This window comes from Nyctereutes procyonoides, unplaced genomic scaffold (assembly GCF_905146905.1).
Source record: "Nyctereutes procyonoides isolate TBG_1078 unplaced genomic scaffold, NYPRO_anot_genome, whole genome shotgun sequence".
Lineage (NCBI taxonomy): Eukaryota > Metazoa > Chordata > Mammalia > Carnivora > Canidae > Nyctereutes > Nyctereutes procyonoides.
In genome coordinates this window covers 34,601,981-34,619,581 of record NW_026575048.1, presented here as the reverse complement: position 1 = coordinate 34,619,581, position 17,601 = coordinate 34,601,981, and the positions used below count along the sequence as shown (strand labels likewise).

The window sequence follows — 17,601 nt, the reverse complement described above, 5'->3', positions numbered from 1 at the left end:
GGACTCCGGTTAGCAGTGCTCCATGTCTGGTACTGCGCTGGGCTCTGTGGGCACAGGGTGGTCAGTGCAGGGAGGCTCACAGTGCTCACCCTGCAGGGGAGCCAGTGAGCAGCTATGAGATAATCATGGGCTTCCTGTTTTGCACCGCCAGGGGAGGCCAGGGGTGGTGACAGTGCCCTGGGGATGGTGCTCTCCATTTCAGTGGGAAGTTCTGTAATTATATGAGCATGCCTTTTAGCAAGGCGCTCAGTGCTGTTCTGTCTATAGCTTGATTTTGTGTTGTAGAAGTAATTCATACTGTACCAAAAGAAATAAGAAAAATGTAAAAAAAAAAAATTCATAAGTAAAAAAGTAAAGAACACCTGAAATTTGCCTCCCCCACCAAAGGTAATCATGGTTCCTGCCCTATGGGCCTGTGACTTAAATGTGAATGACACTCTCACTTAAATGTGAATGACACTCTCACACCAAATGCAGCCAAACAGCAGCATGTTAGGCTGGATGGGCCAAAAGTGGTGACCTCCTCATCCCTGAGAGAAATCAGAGAGGGCAGCATGGAGGAGGTAGTCCAGGAATTGGGTCTCAAAGGCTGAGGTCCCTTGAGTTTGTCTTGCTGTCTTTTTTCCTCCCATCTCCCTTTGTTTAGTGTCTCTCTAGAATAAGGCCAGCTCCCACCCCCATCCCACATGTGGCTGAGAGGGTGGACACAGTCTAGATGAGGCAAGTGGGAGGTGGGGGCTACTCCCTGTGAGGAGCAGAGTAGCCATGAGGCACAACTCCTGAGTGTGTGTCATTCTATAACAGCCGCGCCATTTGTGCAGTGCATAGCCTGTGAGGCCAAACGTGGTAGTCATGTAAGGAGAGTCCCTCCACCCCTACTTTAGCCCATGGCCTGGTGCCCACACCGGAACAAGAGGAGGAGCAGGGGCACTTGTTCCACCCACCCTGGGTCTCTGTCCCCTTCCAGATAGCAGCGACAGCGAGCTGGAGCTGTCCACAGTGCGCCACCAGCCAGAGGGACTGGACCAGCTGCAGGCACAGACCAAGTTCACCAAGAAGGAGCTACAGTCCCTCTACAGGGGCTTCAAAAACGTGAGTGCTACCCATCCTTCCGGGAGAGGCCCTGATCCACTTAGCCCTCCTGTCCCAGGCTCCAGGAAGGAGGAACCCTGGCCCAGAGAGACCTTCTAGAAACTTCTCCATGGCACAGCAAATATCCTAGGGGCCTTTATGGATGTTTTGTGGGAGAGCTATCTGGGGGTGGGTCATGTCCCAGAATCAGTATTCTGAAGGCACCATCCTCCTTTCTGTGTGTTCCCAGTCCTGGTACAGGGGAGGAGTGTGGAGGAACCAACTGCCACTGTCCCACCCACTTATCCCTCCTGCATTACCATGCCCCAACGCCAGTTTTTCCCCAGTTCCCAGGCTCATAGAGCTCAGGTGGCAGTATCCCCAGAGGGAGGAGAGAAGCCAGGCTCTGTGGAGTTTGGGCATGGGGCTGGGGATGGCCAAGGTCACTGAAGGGTGGCTCCCTGCCGCAGGAGTGTCCCACGGGCCTGGTGGATGAAGATACCTTCAAGCTCATTTACTCCCAGTTCTTCCCTCAGGGAGGTGAGTCTGAGGCCAGGCCCCCTGGCTCTCCCCAAACCCCCCATGGCCCCACTGTGGCAGCTCTACAAACAGTGGGTGTCACTTTTACTGGGAGGGGATCCTTGCCTTTGGCCTTTGCCTGCTGGAGGCCTGGTGTTGCCTCTGTCCTGTTGGAAGGGCAGGGAAGTCCAGCTCAGGATGCAGCTGGACCCCACAGCGGGGCTGCCTGGAGTGGGAGCCCCAGAACCACCCCAGTGCTCATCCTTGCTCTCCCCAGATGCCACCACTTACGCACACTTCCTCTTCAACGCCTTCGATGCCGATGGGAATGGGGCCATCCACTTTGAGGTAGGTCCCCCTTGACTCCTCCTGTATCCCCTACCCCCTGTAGCCCTTGAGGGGAGGGTGGAGGGCCTCTCTGCCCTGGTGCCTCTCTTGGGCCTTTCAGAGGCCCAGACAAGATCCTGGGCATAAATGGTTCAGGGTGTCATCCCGAGAAGGAGCAGACTGTGCTCAGCTGGCCCTGGGCCTAACTGTGGACTTAGGGAAATGTGACGTTGCCGCCTGGCCACCCTATTCTCACTCATCCTCCTCTTCCATTCCAGCCCCACCAAGCCAAGGGAGCGTCTAAGGCACTCTGAGGTGGTAGGAACCCAATGCGAATTCGCATTTGGAAAGGGGGCGAGGCTTCCTCTGGGGTCTGTGCTCCTGGCAGGGTTTCAGACACTCAGCCCCAGAATTTAGCCCTGGCCACAAAACAGGTGGAGCAGCCAGCCTGAGTGGAGCGGCAAGTGTAGCGTGCTGTGGCGTGCCCGCCTCAGACAGCTGCCCCCCAGGAGGGCCTTGCCTGGACTGTGTGGGGCAGGCGAGCAGGCTGGCCGAGCTGTGGGCTCCACCTCGGCTTGGCCACACGGGACCCATTGAGAGAGGCCCCGTCTGTGGAGCCCAAGCCCCTAAAAATAGCTGCAGGCGAAAAGCTGAAACCTCTTTGGATGGGAGAACCTTGCTGAGAGCCCGGCCTGATCGATAACCACCCTGCTCCACTTCCAGGGCCAAGGGCAGCTGACAGGAAGGCAGAGGAACAGGCAGGCGGGCTCAGAAAGCCCCTGGACGAGCCGGGGTGTAATAATAACCTGTCGGTAATGCCTCTCAGTTTATTTTTATGCCTCGGCCAGCCTGCACACTGACACGGGGCCGAGCGGGCGGGACGGCCCGAGGCCACAGCCTTGCCCTGGGACCGCAGGGGCCCCCTCCCTCCCCAGGCTGCAGTCTCGGGGCTGCTGCCTGTGTAAGTGTATGCTGTCGTCATCTTTTCTGTCTTCGCTAATACCTGCACACGGTAAAAACCCAAGCACCGCAACAGTAGACGGGGAGAACTGATTGTCTTCCGCTGTGACCAGGCTTTTGTGTATCCTTTGGGGGGCAGCTAAGATTTCCAGGAATGAAGTGTGAAGAGGAATCTGTGAGGAACCCAAGCAGGGCTTTGCGAGATAGTTTTTCTTGTTCAGAAATCAGCTGATCGAACAGCTCACCAGAGTCCCATTGTACGCCCCCATGGGTGTCAGGAGGGACTCTGGCACTTTCCTGTGGTCTTTGCTCTCGCTCCCCTGAGGGAGGGGTCTTGTGGTCCCTTTGAGGTGGTAGGTGGTGGGTCTCTGTGGGGAGTGCATCAGTGGCTTAGTTGCCGGCACTGGTGCTGAAGCCCATCTGCTGGGCGCCTTCTCAGAAAGTCAGGCATCTCTGGCATCATCCCGGGCCTTCTTCATGCTTCTTTGCCATGAAATCAGGTCCTCTGGTTTCATATGGGTGTGCTTGTTTATCTTGAAGACCTTCTTGATTTCAGTGTTCTTCTCTAGGAAAGCTTTTTCAGAGAGGAGGGCACATATGTCCCCAAGGACCTTCCAATCAGCAGGGCCTAATGCTGGGTGCACCAAGGTTTGGGATTCCTGTGGCAAGAAGGACTGCAAGAGGTGGGGGTGACTCTGGGCCTACCGGAGACTGAATCCATGTGCCCCTAAAACAAAGTCAGATCAGCTTATTGATATTTATAATGATCCCAATTCTTGTTATAGATTCTTGAGAGAAAAGACACATGTTAGCTAAAGTGTATTGATGTGGTAAAAAAATTTCAGTTCCCTACCCTTACCAAAAAGAGTACCAGAAAACAAAACGGCACACAGGCCAACCTCATCTTTGCCAAGCGGGAACAGCGGTCCCATGTCCCACCTCGGGCCCGCCTCCTGTTCTGTTCCTCTTGGGTCCTCTGGGATTTGCCCACAGGAGGGAGTCTGGTGTTGGCCTCCACAGCCCAGGCCCAGCCTTGGGCTTACAGATGGTGGTGGGCCAGAACCCACTATGCCATCCAGGGCCTTTCTCATTCAACCCACTCATTGTGCCAGCACACTGCTGCTCCTTTGGAGAGTTGGGGCCAGTCATGTCTGGAGGAAGGTGTGGCCGCCTCTCCCTGAGCTCCCTCTGCGGTAACCCACTCCCTGTGTCATTCATTGGCTAAACCTCATGTGACTGCAGTAACCAGAGAGGATGCGAGCCCGTAATCACACCCTGTGTTCCCCCTGCTCCCAGCTGAGCTCCTGCTCTGTGCTCTACTGGAGCACATTTCCATTCTCCATTTTCATGTTCTTATGTACACCTAGGGGTGTCTTAGCCTGGGAACGGAGGCCTGTATCACTGTGCCACAGCAGAGCCCCTCATCCTCCCCCTCCCCAGGCTCTGCCTCTGGGACAGGCACGGAGCAGGGGCTGTGGATGTGATGGACTTCATCTGCCTTGGAGTTAAGATCAAGGAGTTACAACTAGTGACAGTCTCATATGAAATTTCCCTTGTAGGGCTGGACATTTAGAACGACCAGGTACTCTGGCTTGCGCTGGCAGGACATGGGGTCAACTGTGTGTTATGAAGGATGAGCCAGTGGCCTCGCAGGGGACATTCCCACTCATCTCTGTCCTAGTTCCATCCCCACTGTTCTACCTACATGCGCAGGGACACAGAATGGAGACGTTCCTTGGCTGTGGCTGACTAGGAGGGCTCTCAGGCTTGGGTTTATGAAGATAAGACGGAGTGGGGGGCAGTGCTGCTGGCACCCTCCTATGGCCCACATGAGAAGCGAGGCCCTGTGCAGTCCTCCCTATTCCCTGCTGCCTTGAGTGGGGCTCCATACCTTTGCCTCAATCCCGAGGACGTGATTTCAGGGACGTCGTACCTCTTCACTAAATCATGCACAGGCTTTAGGGATGATCCCCCAAACCTGGGCATGTAGGAACTATCATCTGTTTCTCCTGTTTCTCCATTTTCGTGTTCTTTACTTACACACACGGCTGACTTTATGAGCCCAGCAGATTTACAGGATGGGCTTTGGAAACCCAGCAGTGAACCACCAACCCACACAGCTGTTGTAGCCAGTTGCCATTGTTTGTGTCCATGACTTCTAGGCACACACGTGTTGCCCCTTCCTGGCTGCCCGGTCTCAGACTTCCGGCTCGCTGTTTGGGGGTGGGGGTAAGGAGTTGGGCCTCCCATGTGCATATACGCCTTTCCTGTCATCCCCTGGCTTTCTGGAACTGTAGGATTCAGGCGAAACAAGGATGGTGGTTTACTCTCATGGCGTGAATTGGATGCCCAGCTGAGTGAGTCTTCTGATAAACTGAGTCTGTTGTCCTTTCTCTCGCACCTATTGTCATTTTGCCTCCAGTGAACAGTGGTCCTGATGTTTGACTTGCCTGGGGGTGTGATCTCATCATTAATTCATCCCCAGGCCTTTCTCCAGTCGTTGGAACAGGCATCTCCTGGGAGACGGGGGATGCTCCCCAGCCTGTTTCCCCAGGCTTGGGTCTCCTGATTCCAGAATTCCTCATCTTCTCCTGTTTTATCCTCTTTCTTCAGGGGTGCAGCTTCTAGCAGCTTTCTGCAGCTTCCTATGAAAGAGTATATGGGAGGTAACTTCCTGCAGCTTCCTATGAAAGAGTATATGGGAGGTCACTTAGCTGTCTGGAAGCATCTTCACTGTATTCTTGCTCTTGCTTGATACATTGTGTTGGACCAAAGCAGTTGCTGCCAAAGGCAAAGCATCCTGCATCCTGACCCTGTGTACAGGGCCTGATTTTGTTTTTTCTGTTTGGTTGGGTTTTTCTCTCTGGAAGCTTGTAGGATCCTGTTTTTGCACCCAGTTTACTGAAATGCCATCTGACCGGTACCTGCAGGCAGCACTGCGGGCTGTTTCCACTGTGCGTGGCCTTGGCAGGAGCTGGACACTCCCCCAGCCTTCCATTCTCGGGAGTCCTTCCGTACTTCTCTGGTCTGCTTTCCTCCATTTCCTCTGTGTCTCCCTGGAACTCCTGCTGTACGAGCAGTGGTTCCTCCATGGTGGATCTCTTGTGATCCTCTTTTCTGTTTTCCAGCTTTTTTGCCTTTTTCACACAACTTTACAGAAGATTCCACTTTCTCTTCCAAACCTTCTTCTGAGTCTGTCATTTTGCTTTCTTATTTTTAATTTCCAAGAGCTCTTTCTTGTTCTCAATCATTCCCATTTTGTAGCATGCTATTTGTATTTTAGGGGTGACAGATTTCTAATCTCTGCTTCTAGTAATTTTTGTTGAGGTTTTTTTCCTCCTGTAATAAATTTTGTTCCTCCAGACTGCTTCCCTATTTCCCTTTGTCTCTGTCAGGTACAGGCCTCAGAGTCAGAAAATCTGATGTTTGAGTGGCAGCCCAGCCCTTTGGGGCACAGCCGGGGCTCCCTGCAGTCTATCGTCCTCCACTCCCTGTTCGAGACAGCCCTTCTCTGCTTCCTTCTCAGAATAACCTGGGAGGACCCCATGGGGCAGGGAAGGCTCAACCTGCAGGCTTTCCGGGAAGTAGAAGAAAGGGCTTGCTTTCTACCAACTGTTAGACCAGTTGGACTTTTCACACGGATGCTGCTGGAACATTCATGTCTTATAACATTATAATAAATTATCTGTCATGCCTCAGAAGTGACTGCAGCACACAGGTATGTCACAACCCCAGAGCTGAGCACTGTTAGTTTAGCTTTTAAACTCTAAGTTTTCAAGCACCTTGACATGCAGATACTTGGTAAACTAAAAGTAGAGCACTCCTCTTTATTAGAAGAGCACCCCCAGTTCTTATCTATCAGTAGCCGTGTATTAAATGGGTCTAAGATACGATGAATTTGAATATCTTTATTTGAGATCAGTACCAGCCACCATGCCATCCCCAACACACACACACACACACGCTCACACACCCGTACATACACGCACATGCATATACTCACACGGTGTTGACCTAACAGACACCATCTGCCTGGACTATAACACAGGCTCCTCATGTGTAGAGGCGTGAAGCCACATAGAAAACTGGAAATAAAATCTGGGCTCTGGGCTGTCACTCCTCACCCTCCCCTCCCTCCTTAGGACTTTGTGGTCGGCCTCTCCATCCTCCTGCGAGGAACAGTCCATGAGAAGCTGAAGTGGGCCTTTAACCTCTATGATATTAACAAGGACGGCTATATCACCAAAGAGGTACAGGATGGGGGGGCTCCCTGCCCCTCTCCCTCACTGCTGCTTCACACTCCCAGCCTCTCTCCTCTACTCTCCTGCTGTCCCAGCTGTCCTGTCTCCCTTTCCTGTTCAGAGACATGACTCTCAGCCCAGCGCTGGAGGGGAGAGCAGCCGGGGGGCTCTCTTCCTCTCCAGGCTCTTGGTCATGGACACCTGGGTGCAGGGAGCATGGAGCTTGTGTGGCCCTCACTGTACATCTTGAACTAGTTCAACAAATGTTCTTAGATTATTCTTTCTCACAGGGAAGTCCTGAGGGAGACACAAGTGGAGAAGCTGGGGACAGAGGGCAGGAGGAGCTGGCCTTGGCTTCCACCAGTCAAGGGGGCAGTGTGGTCCCTTAAGGCAGGTGGGAGTCCTCACCATACAGGCCTACAATCAGGTTTTGGTTAGCCCAATCATTTTTTGGTATATGAAATAGTCGCTATAGTTTCAAATTTTAGAGATGGCACATCAAAATCTCTCTCCAACTTCTGGAGTCAGAGGCTTGCACTGCCTACGCTAGATGGGAGTGAGCTCATCAGCTGGGGCACCCTCCTGCTCAGTCACTGCTGCCCTGGAGGTGCCGTCCACCCTCTGATGGGGCCCTCCCCTTGGGCCCTGGTACCTCCTACGTCCTTGCAGCCAGGCTCATGCCAGCCCCTCTGGCCTCCAGGAGATGCTGGCCATTATGAAGTCCATCTATGACATGATGGGCCGCCACACCTACCCTATCCTGCGGGAGGACGCGCCTCTGGAGCACGTGGAGAGGTTCTTCCAGGTGAGAGCTCTAGCCCCGGACTTGAGGGGAAGGACAGATAGAGGAGGGAGGGGGGTCCTCCTCTTAGGACAACCCTGCAAGCCACTCCCCTCTGTGAGCCCCCGTCCTGCCATGAGGAGGTTAAACTTGCATCCCCTACCTGGTCAGGATCCCAGTGAGCAAATGAAAACATCATCCCCACTCCCCGATCCACTGAACCTCATCTCAGGGCAGGCCAGGGCTTGTGGATTCAATGGGGCTGACACACAAGGCCAGTGTTCTGGTGCCTTCCAAGAGCCCTCCCAGCTCCTCCAGAAAAACAATGCAAGAGGATTGGGGTTGGGAGTAACCTTGCTCTGTGTCCAGGGGGATGAAAGGGACTAAAGTTTCCACCTCCCATGTACTGGTGGTCCCTCCTGTGCCTTGGTGGCCCCATCTGCCCTGGCTGCCTGTCAGGGAGATGAGGGGGTCAGAGGAGCATGGGGATGCATTCTGGGAAGTGTAAGCCCAAGGAAGCTGCTGGGAAATGGCTGGGTGTGGGGAGCAGGCTGGGGAGATGCCAGAGAGGTCAGCTGTGCTACAACGGTAGCTGAGGAGGGCACTTTATATGGCCTGGATCCAGAGTACAAGCCAGAGGGGACAAGTTGGGATGGAGCAGACCCAGAGACTCACTGAGGGCTTGGCTTGGGTTACAGAAAATGGACCGGAATCAAGATGGGGTGGTGACCATTGATGAATTCCTGGAGACCTGTCAGAAGGTAGGTGGCATTAGGGGTTGAGGATACCCAGGGTCCCCTGCCAGTCCCCAAACCCCTCCTACCTCCAAACTCCATGTTTGCACTTTCCTCTGAGCCCGTTCCATTGCCACCAGCTCCTGCCAGCCCTCAATCCAAGGGCATGCCATTCCTCAGACTGCCCCGTAATGCCTCACATCAGAGGGGACAGACATGGGCCAATGGGAGGATGATGGGCCCTGTGGCCCTCAGTACAGGGTCACACTGTGATCAAGGTGCCTGGAGGATCCCCCAGCATTGCCATGGATCTTCCTCTTCAGAGCACCCTTGGGGCCTGTGACCTGTGCCTCCACTGGCCTTAGCCACCAGCATCACTCCCAGATTGGCCTCTCAGGTATCTCTGGCCTCCATCTGAGTGCAGCCAGGGAAATGTGTCCATCAGCAAGTCAGCAGCCCCCAGATGGGCTTGCAGTCAGACTCTGGGGCTGAAGACAGGCTGGGCCTGACCAGCTGCCCCTTCACTCAGTGAGACAGAGTGATCACTGTAGGGTTCTGAGTCCCCGGCAAGAATCTGCTCAAGGTAGGAGCAATTTGGGCACTGCCCTGCCCTGTCCACCCAGGGTCTGACCAGGCCTCTCATCCCTCTTCTCTCTCCACACAGGATGAGAACATCATGAGCTCCATGCAGCTGTTTGAGAACGTCATCTAGGACATGTCGGTGGGGAGGGGTCCTTGGGTGGCCACTGCCACCTCTGCCCCCAAAGAAATCTCAGTCCTGCCAGGAGCAGCTTCCATGAGAAACTTTTTTTCTAATATATTTGCAAAAAGTGAACAGTTTCCTCTAGACACACACACACACACACACACACACAGCCCATTCCTTTGGGCTGGTAGAGGGGGTGCAGAGGTCAGGGAGGGACTGAGTCTGGCTGGGAGTTGGATCCAGGTGATGGGAGCCAGACTACCCCAGCCAGCCCCTGTCCAGGCCAGGGGGGGTGGGGCTGCCTCTGGAGGGGGCACTGAAACAGCAGTGTTTGCAGGCTGCTGGCCATGGGGTGCTGCCAGGAAGGAGCTCAAGATCCCCTACAGCAGAGGGTCCGGTTTCCAAAATAAAGGCCCCTCTGGTGTGTGTCCCCTTGCCCCTCCCTCCTACTACCCTTCCTTCTCACCACACATGGGCCAAGTTCTGGGAGCTACTCTGGCCTTCTTGTCCTTTAACCACTCCCTGCCCACTGACTGCACTCCCAGGACTTCACCACAGGACAAGGGGGGGCAGGCAGTGGGATCAAGAGAATTGGGACTAGGAGAGAGAGGTAGTAATGGAGACAGCCTGCTGTTTCCTGGAAATGCTTCCTTGGATTCCCAGGAATTGCCTGCCACTCCACTGGCAAGCCCCAGTGGTAAGGGGCCACTGGACAGTTCTCTCCATCCTGGGAAGGGGGCCTTTCAAGCTCAGGGATTGGGTTTCTTGGTGGAGAATCAGGGGGACTGTCTGCCAAGTCCACTGAAATGGAAGAAGCCTTCCCTTGCCCTAGACCTAGCTCAGTGGGAATGAAGTGGGTGGGGCCACCGTACCCCTCTGGCACTAGAGTGTTCAACCCCAAGGTCATTATAGGTTCTAAGAAGAGGTCACAAGGCTCAGGGACTGGCAACCAGGGAGCCCAGGTGGCAGAGCAGGCCTCCTTTCTGAGCAGCTCATCTTCCGCGGCCCCCCACTACCACTTCCTGGTTAGGGTCCTCTAGCAGTGTGGTCACCCCTCTCTACACAGCTCATCCAACCCCATACACAAAGCACAAGCACCCAGAGCAGCTCAGGTGGCAGCCCACAATGCAAGCCAAGGACACTTGTTCCAAGATCAGGCCCTCCTAGTGGGCTGAGGCCTGCGTTGCAATGGCCCCGATGCAGGTAGCTCTGGGCAGGAAGCATGGGGTCAGTTCTGTACCTCAGAGCAGTGCGGGCTCGAAGCCCGTCCCCAGCCCAGCCCGGCCCAGCTCACCAACATTCAAAAGCACAAACCGTAGGGACTCTCCCTGTCTGGGTTCTGCTCTGGGGATGGAGGCTGATGTCAGCCTGAAGGCAGAGCCAAGAGTGAGAACTGAGGGGCCTGAGGCAGAGTGGTAGGTCAACAGAAACCTCCAGGAAAGAGAGAGAGGCTGCTCTCATTGGCTCAGGCCTCCCCAAGAAGGAACCCAGTACCCCCCTGGTAGCGTGGGCCTTTCTGAGGAACATTCCCGTACAATACATTCCACCGGCTGCCACCCCCTCTCTGCTCAGGCCTGGCCCAAGGGTGAGCAGGGCCCTCAAAGGAAAGGTGGAATGGCGGAGGCCGTGGCAATTGGCCTGGTTTGTCCACGGGGACCCCTTGGCATCCACACCACACAGGTGGCCCTCTCCCTCAGAGTTGTACTGACACCCCATCTCTAGTTTGGGGTGGAGGAGTCTTTCTTCCCTCCTCCAGGAGGGCATCAGCTTTCCCTGGCTCAGGGATCTTCTCCCCCTCCACCCACCCCCACCCCCTCCCAGCTGGTGTAGCTGTGCTTCTAAGGGGCCGAGGCCATAGGAGAGTGTCACCACCATGCCCCCTGCCCCCTCTTGGCCTTGGGCCAGACCGGCTGCACGTCCAAGCAGGAGGGGTCTGTCTCCCACACTGGGATGCGGACTGGCCGCATGTCTGCATGGCAGAAGCGTCTCCCTTGGGTGCAGCCTGGGAAGGTGGTTCCTGTTCTCAGCGCCCACCAATATTCAGTCCTGTATATTTTAATAAAATAAACTTGACAAAGAAGAGGGACTCTTGTTGGCTTTATCCCAACTCTGGATTTCAGTCCATCCCCTCCTATCCCTGCTGCTATTAGCCATGGCTCCTGCCCAGTGCGGTGCTCGTAAATATTTAACATTCCCTGAATTGTAGCATTGCCAATTTCCATGCTCATTTTATTTCAAGCTCCCACTGTGATGTCACTGAAGGTGGAGCCAGGAAGAGATGCCCACAGTTGGGAAGCCTTTACCAGAAGCTCCAGCCCTGCAACCTCTGCAAAGCCAGTGGAGCAGGCTGACTTTTTGAGGCGCCATTTATATTTCATTCCCAGACCATTTTTTTTTTTCCAGTTCCAAGAAGTCCTTTCTGCTGTGTCCCCTTGGCTGGAGGGTGCAGGTTACAGGGCAGAAGCAGAATCTGCCTGAAGACATCTTTTTTTTCCTGGCTTTATTTTCAAAAGTGTAAACTCAGTGAGAGTTTATGCTAGGGGAGGAGTAAGAAATGCGAACCTGGCAAGGAGGAGAGGAAGGGGTTTTCCCAACTCAAGGATGTGGAGCAGGGAGGTTCTGGGGGATCTGCAGTGCTTTAAGGACCAGACCCCATGCCATGTGACATCACCTCCACAGTGAACACAGACCCAAGCCTCCATGAGTCACCAGGTTTGGCTGATGGGCATCTCAGCAGTAGTTGGGAGGACAGATGACAGGAATCCACTTCCACCACCACACACACCAAAGTCTCCACTCCACTTGTGCCCCAGGGGCTTGGCACAATCCAGGTAAGGAAGCCCTGAACTTACTGTCCAGGATGGGATATCCTGCATTTGCCGTGGGCTAACCACCATGCTGAGCATGTTCACTCTGGTCACAGCCTAAAGGGCACAGATGGGAAAGCTGAGTTAAAAGACATTAGGACCGCTCAGTCATTGAAGAATGGAACCAAGCAGGTAGCTCTAGGCTGGGTTTAAGCACTGAATCGCCTACTTCATGATGGTCTACAGAGCTGAGAGTGGGGAAAGCCCATCTATCCATCATCCATCCGTGATCCATTCTCCATCATCCATCTATTTGTATATCTGTTTTTCCACTCATCTACTCAGCACCTTCCTGACCTGGACACAGTACATAGGTGGTGACCAGGGTATGCCTTCTGTGTAGCTGGGTGGCAGTGAGAAATCCAAAGGAGCCCTGGGATCAGGGTTAGAAGATAGTCCTGACCTGGGCCATAACATTTATGTGGCCTTAGACAAGTCTCATCCTCTCGCTCTCTCTCTTTCTCTCTCTCTCTCTGGGTATTGGTGTAGAAGAGAGGAGGGAACACTTTCCAACTCATTTTAAGGAGTGGTATTACCTGGATTTTTAAAAAAAAAAATCAGTCATGGATAGGATAAGAAAGAAAAATCACAGGACATTCTCAACCACAAAAGAAAGATGTAAAAAATCAGAATATCAGTAAACTCATTTCAACAATGTATGTTATATGTACATGGTATATGTAATATAACAGATTTGGGTTTATCCCAGAAATGCAAGGTTTAAATAAAAAATATAGGCACTTTAGTTTCCAATAACATAGAGTGTCTAGGTAACTAGATTATTCCTTCCATTGAAAACAACCAAAAATCTAGAATAAAATAATTTCTTAGATGCATCATTGAACTGGGCAAAAGGTAAAGCATTCTTGAACCAGGAACTAAGTGGATGTGGAAATTTAGAAATGTAAGTAGAGCCCTGAAAGGAATTTTTTTTAAGCAGGTGAGCTTGGCTGTGTTTGGTTTCACATCTTTCCAAAGCCTAAGGTATAAGAGATAAAGCCCAGGAACAATCTGGGTGAGGAGTCTATCAAGAAATCCTTTCTATAGTGAACTGGGGGCCCCAGTTACACCCTTGAAGATAAAGAGTGTGAAATAGAGGCAAATCCAGCCATTCCCACCCTCTCTCCCAGGAGGCTGCAAGAAAAGTTGACTACCTCAAGCCCCCAATAAAACAGTGGGAAAACTAACCCTTAAATTAGGAAGCATGAGGGGTGCCTAGGTAGCTCAGTCAGTTGAACATCCAACTCTTGATTTCAGCTCAGGTTTTATCCTGGGGTCATGGGACCGAGCCATGCGTTGGGCTCTGCAGTCAGTTGGGAGTCGGCTTGAGATTCTCCCTCTCTCTCTGCATCCGGCCCCTGTGCTCACATTCTCTAAAATAAACAAATAAATAAATCTTTAAAAACATATATATTAGGAAACATGAGCTAAACTTTATGAGTTTGCATCCCAAATTCACACAGAAAAGATGATTGAGAATGTAATTTGTAGTGATATCTGTAAAGTCAAAGGAAAATGAGCAGATTTCAATCAACAATGACTTAGTATTCAAAGAAACAAGCATCATAAGTGAGGTTTACCAGAAACAACAGGCTGCATCAACAACCTAGAGGTCTCCATATAATGGAATTATCAGACACAAGCAGAAATGACTATATTTAATATGTTAATAGAAATAAAAGCCAAACTTGAAAATGCATGTAGAAAACACTATATTGAATGCCTAATCATATCTTAAAAAAAGAATCAAGAAATATTTTTATGACTGAGTATATATTATGACTAAATTTAAAATTCAAGGAATGAGTTTAGCAGTAAATCAGACCCAGCTGACAAAAGAATCAGTGACTTGAAAATCTAAATCTAGAGAAATGATTCAAATTGCAGCTCAAACAGAAATAGAATATATAGAGGTAAATAGAGAATATAGAGCAAGAAAGTAAACCTTAAATCTCAATGGATTCCTTTAAGAAATGGGAATGGCCAAGAAGTTCCAGACTTGACTAACACTTTTAGCCATTATTCTCCCAGCAGAAGGGGACAAGTGTTAAGGAATTGACTCACATGATTGTGGGGGCTGGCAAGTCTGAAATCTGCAGGGCAAGGTGGCAGGCTGGACACCCAGGCAAGAGTTGAAGTTACAGTCTTGTAACTTCAAAACTCACAGGGCAGGCCAGAAGGGTAGAACCTGGAGCAAAATTTCTGTGGTAGTCTTGAGGTAGATTACTTCTTCCAGGAAACCTGTTTTTTCTCTTATAAAGACTTTTGACTGACTGAATAGGCCCACCCACATTCTGGTGGGTATCCTGCTTAAAGTCTACTGATTTTTTTAAAGATTTTTTATTTATTTATGAGAGAGAAAGAGAGCACAAGCAGGGGGAGCAGCAGGCAGAGGGAGAGGGAGAAGCAGGCTCTCCAGCGAGCAGCGAGCCCAATGTGGGGCTCAATCCCAGGATCCCGGGATCATGACGTGAGCCAAAGGCAGGCACTCAACTGACTGAGCCACCCAGGCACCCCAAAGTCTACTGATTGTAAATAGTAAGTTCATCACAGTATACCTTCATAGTGACATTTAGACTAGTATTAGGCACCATCGTTTAGACAAGTTGACACAGAAGATTCATCATTACAGACACCCATACACTAAGAAAATCAAACAAGTTCCAAGCAGGCTAAATAAAAGGAGACTGTCACCTAAGACATAGTATACTGAAACTACAGAACACCAAAGACAAAGATCACCAAGCCAGCCAGATAGGAAAGAGCAACAGACTGACAAATGACATCTCATTGGTAACAATGAGGCTAAAAGATGGTGGAATACCTTCCGTTTGTTCAAAATAACTGCCAACCTGGAATTTTAGACTGGGCAACATAAAAATGTTTTCAGACAAATAGACACTAAAGAAAATCTGAGAGATTTACTTTATCTCCCCCAGCTACAAGGTCTGAGGTGCAAGGAGCATGAAGAGCCCAGAGAGCAGTAAATATGTCCATTCCCCTGCTCCAAGCACTGGCTCTGTAGAACTTGGCTGCTCGCTGCCTCTACTTCCCTGGTGTGTGCAGTGTGTCTTTCTGCTACCAAACCTCTTTCCCTCTGGAGAGCACAATCTTGCTGCCCCCAGAGGAATCACTTGTACTGTAGACCAATCCTTCCCCCCCGTCACCCCATCCTGCTGGATGTAGTTTTTCACTGGCAGAGCCATCAGCAACCTATGAATTGGCTGTCATGGGACAGGTGTCAGGGCTAGTCCAGTCACCTTTGTGGGCCAGGATGAAGTGACTCCCAACCAGTAATCAACAGAAGTCCAGACTAGAAGGGGTGGAGCTGCCCAAGGTAGTTGGGGTGCTGGGGATTGAGGGAGGCTTCTTATGGAAATCTTCTCCTCCCCTCTACCCTGCTCAAGGTAGAGAAGAGCTGTGTCCTTACACATTCCCATAACATCCAGACATGCTACGCCTCTGAGGCCCTGTGACATTTAGAGCATAGAGTTCACGCTTTGGTTTTGGAGCTTTGTTTCATCCTAAACACATCAGTTTACTTCGCTGAGCTTCAGTTTCCATACTGTAAAATGAGCAGAAAAACAATCCTCCAACTGAATTGTTACAATGATTAAATACGAATATTTACTAGCCTCTTGATAAATACAAACATCCTTCTTACCCTACTGAAGTTTTTGTGTCTTTTTTCCCTTCTATAGAAGGGTGACTCCTATCAACAGGCCTCCAAAGAAAGGACAGATGTTTCAAAAGGAGTTTCCAGATATTAGAAATAAACATGTATTGGTTCCCAGTTTCCCTGGTAACTTCCAAAGCCTATTCGAGGACCAGGTGGCTAAGTCAGGCCACATCAGGCAACCTGCTATCCACATGTCCCATCCTCCTGCCACCACTCACTGAGTAGTCACACCGACCTGCCCCAGACAGGAGAGAGGACACAGAGCAACTGCAGAGGGTCCTGTAGCCAGGCTTGTCTCATTCACTCACACTGGCCTATCCAGGAAGCCCCTCCTTGTTACCTTTATTACAGGGAATGGGAAAAGAGGCCCGAGACACTGGGTTAGGAACCCATACCATGGCCCATCATGTTCTGCTGCACAGCTTTCCAGAGTAATGACCAGCCTACAATTTATTTTTTTTTAAATTTTTTTTTATTATTTATTTATGATAGAGAGAGAGAGAGAGAGAGAGAGAGAGAGAGGCAGAGGGAGAAGCAGGCTCCATGCACCGGGAGCCTGCTGTGGGATTCGATCCTGGGTCTCCAGGATCGCGCCCTGGGCCAAAGGCAGGCACTAAACCGCTGCGCCACCCAGGGATCCCCGCCTACAATTTAAAAGATGCATGGCTTCTCTTTTTCTCCGCTATGTGGAGGTTTTATTGGGAACACCTTTTGCTTGTGATTACAAGTGCTGTGCTCCCCGTTGACCACCAAGGGGCGACTGCACCCCCAAATGGGCCTCCTCACAGAATTCCTGCCCTCAGGTTCCCTGAGGAAACTAATTGGGAGGGGAGCAACTTGTCCTTTCTTTTGCAGCCCAAAGATATTTTCCTATTTCTGCCTCATTCTCCACATGGTTTTTCTTCAGAAAACTGACTTGATCAAGTAGTAATTACACAAGAGTCTGCTGAGCTGGGTGCTGGGCGAGAGGACACATAGTCCCTATTTTATTAACCAGGACACACATAACTCCTCATCAGACTACATAACTGTTACCACACTGAACTGCTTTAATTCCAGCGCACAGCAAGTAAGTTAATGTTTGGGCTCACAGGTTAGCCTTGCCCGTGAGGCTTTTGAAAATCCCGGAAAAAGGCTTGAAAAACCCAATGGCACCCTTTAGGGCCTAGAAACCAGACAGGAGATGGTAGTTTGTCACAGAAACATCTGGGCTGTCAGAGACCCTAGGGGAAGGAGTCATGTAGAGCAGGCTTCAAGCAGCTGAGAGTGTGATCCTGACAACCAAACTTTGAAACAACCACACCCTCCCCTATAAACACTTGTGAGGACTGAAGTCTATTTGCAATCTCTCGGCACTCTTCTGTCCCTAACCTTTGCTCAGTTGCCCTGGAGCCCTCAGTAACAGCAACACTGTCCAAGTTCACCCTGCCCCAGAGGCTCCCAAAGTTGCAGAGCTGTCTCTCCTCTGTGAGCTTCTAATCATTGTTTGTCTGCTTTGGGTGGTTTTCTGCATCCCCCTTCACACCAGGCAGTGACACTCCAGTAATCCTCTTCCCTGCCCCTGCCAAGTTCCACATTCCTTAATCTCCACCAAGGGAGCCATCATTCTACATTTATTAGACACCTTCCACACACCAGGTGTGGGCTGCAGTGTGAGGAGACCACTGTGGATAAGCCACAGTCTCTGCCTTTGGGAAATTCAAGTCCTCCGGGGAC

At 51.3% G+C, this 17,601-nt stretch overlaps 1 protein-coding gene across 2 annotated transcripts in view; it reads left to right on the top strand.

The window, feature by feature from the left end:
* The window catches only part of KCNIP3 (potassium voltage-gated channel interacting protein 3), an 82,608-nt gene extending 71,183 nt beyond the window's left edge, over positions 1-11,425 (top strand). For both annotated transcript variants that reach the window (XM_055327615.1, XM_055327616.1), the window contains 7 exons: positions 968-1,092; positions 1,542-1,611; positions 1,868-1,938; positions 7,020-7,127; positions 7,819-7,923; positions 8,598-8,660; positions 9,298-11,425. In XM_055327615.1, the coding sequence (XP_055183590.1) occupies positions 968-1,092; positions 1,542-1,611; positions 1,868-1,938; positions 7,020-7,127; positions 7,819-7,923; positions 8,598-8,660; positions 9,298-9,345 (590 nt within the window). In that variant the 3' untranslated portion in view covers positions 9,346-11,425. The remainder of the gene's footprint in view (positions 1-967; positions 1,093-1,541; positions 1,612-1,867; positions 1,939-7,019; positions 7,128-7,818; positions 7,924-8,597; positions 8,661-9,297) is intronic.
* Positions 11,426-17,601: the final 6,176 nt, after the last annotated feature.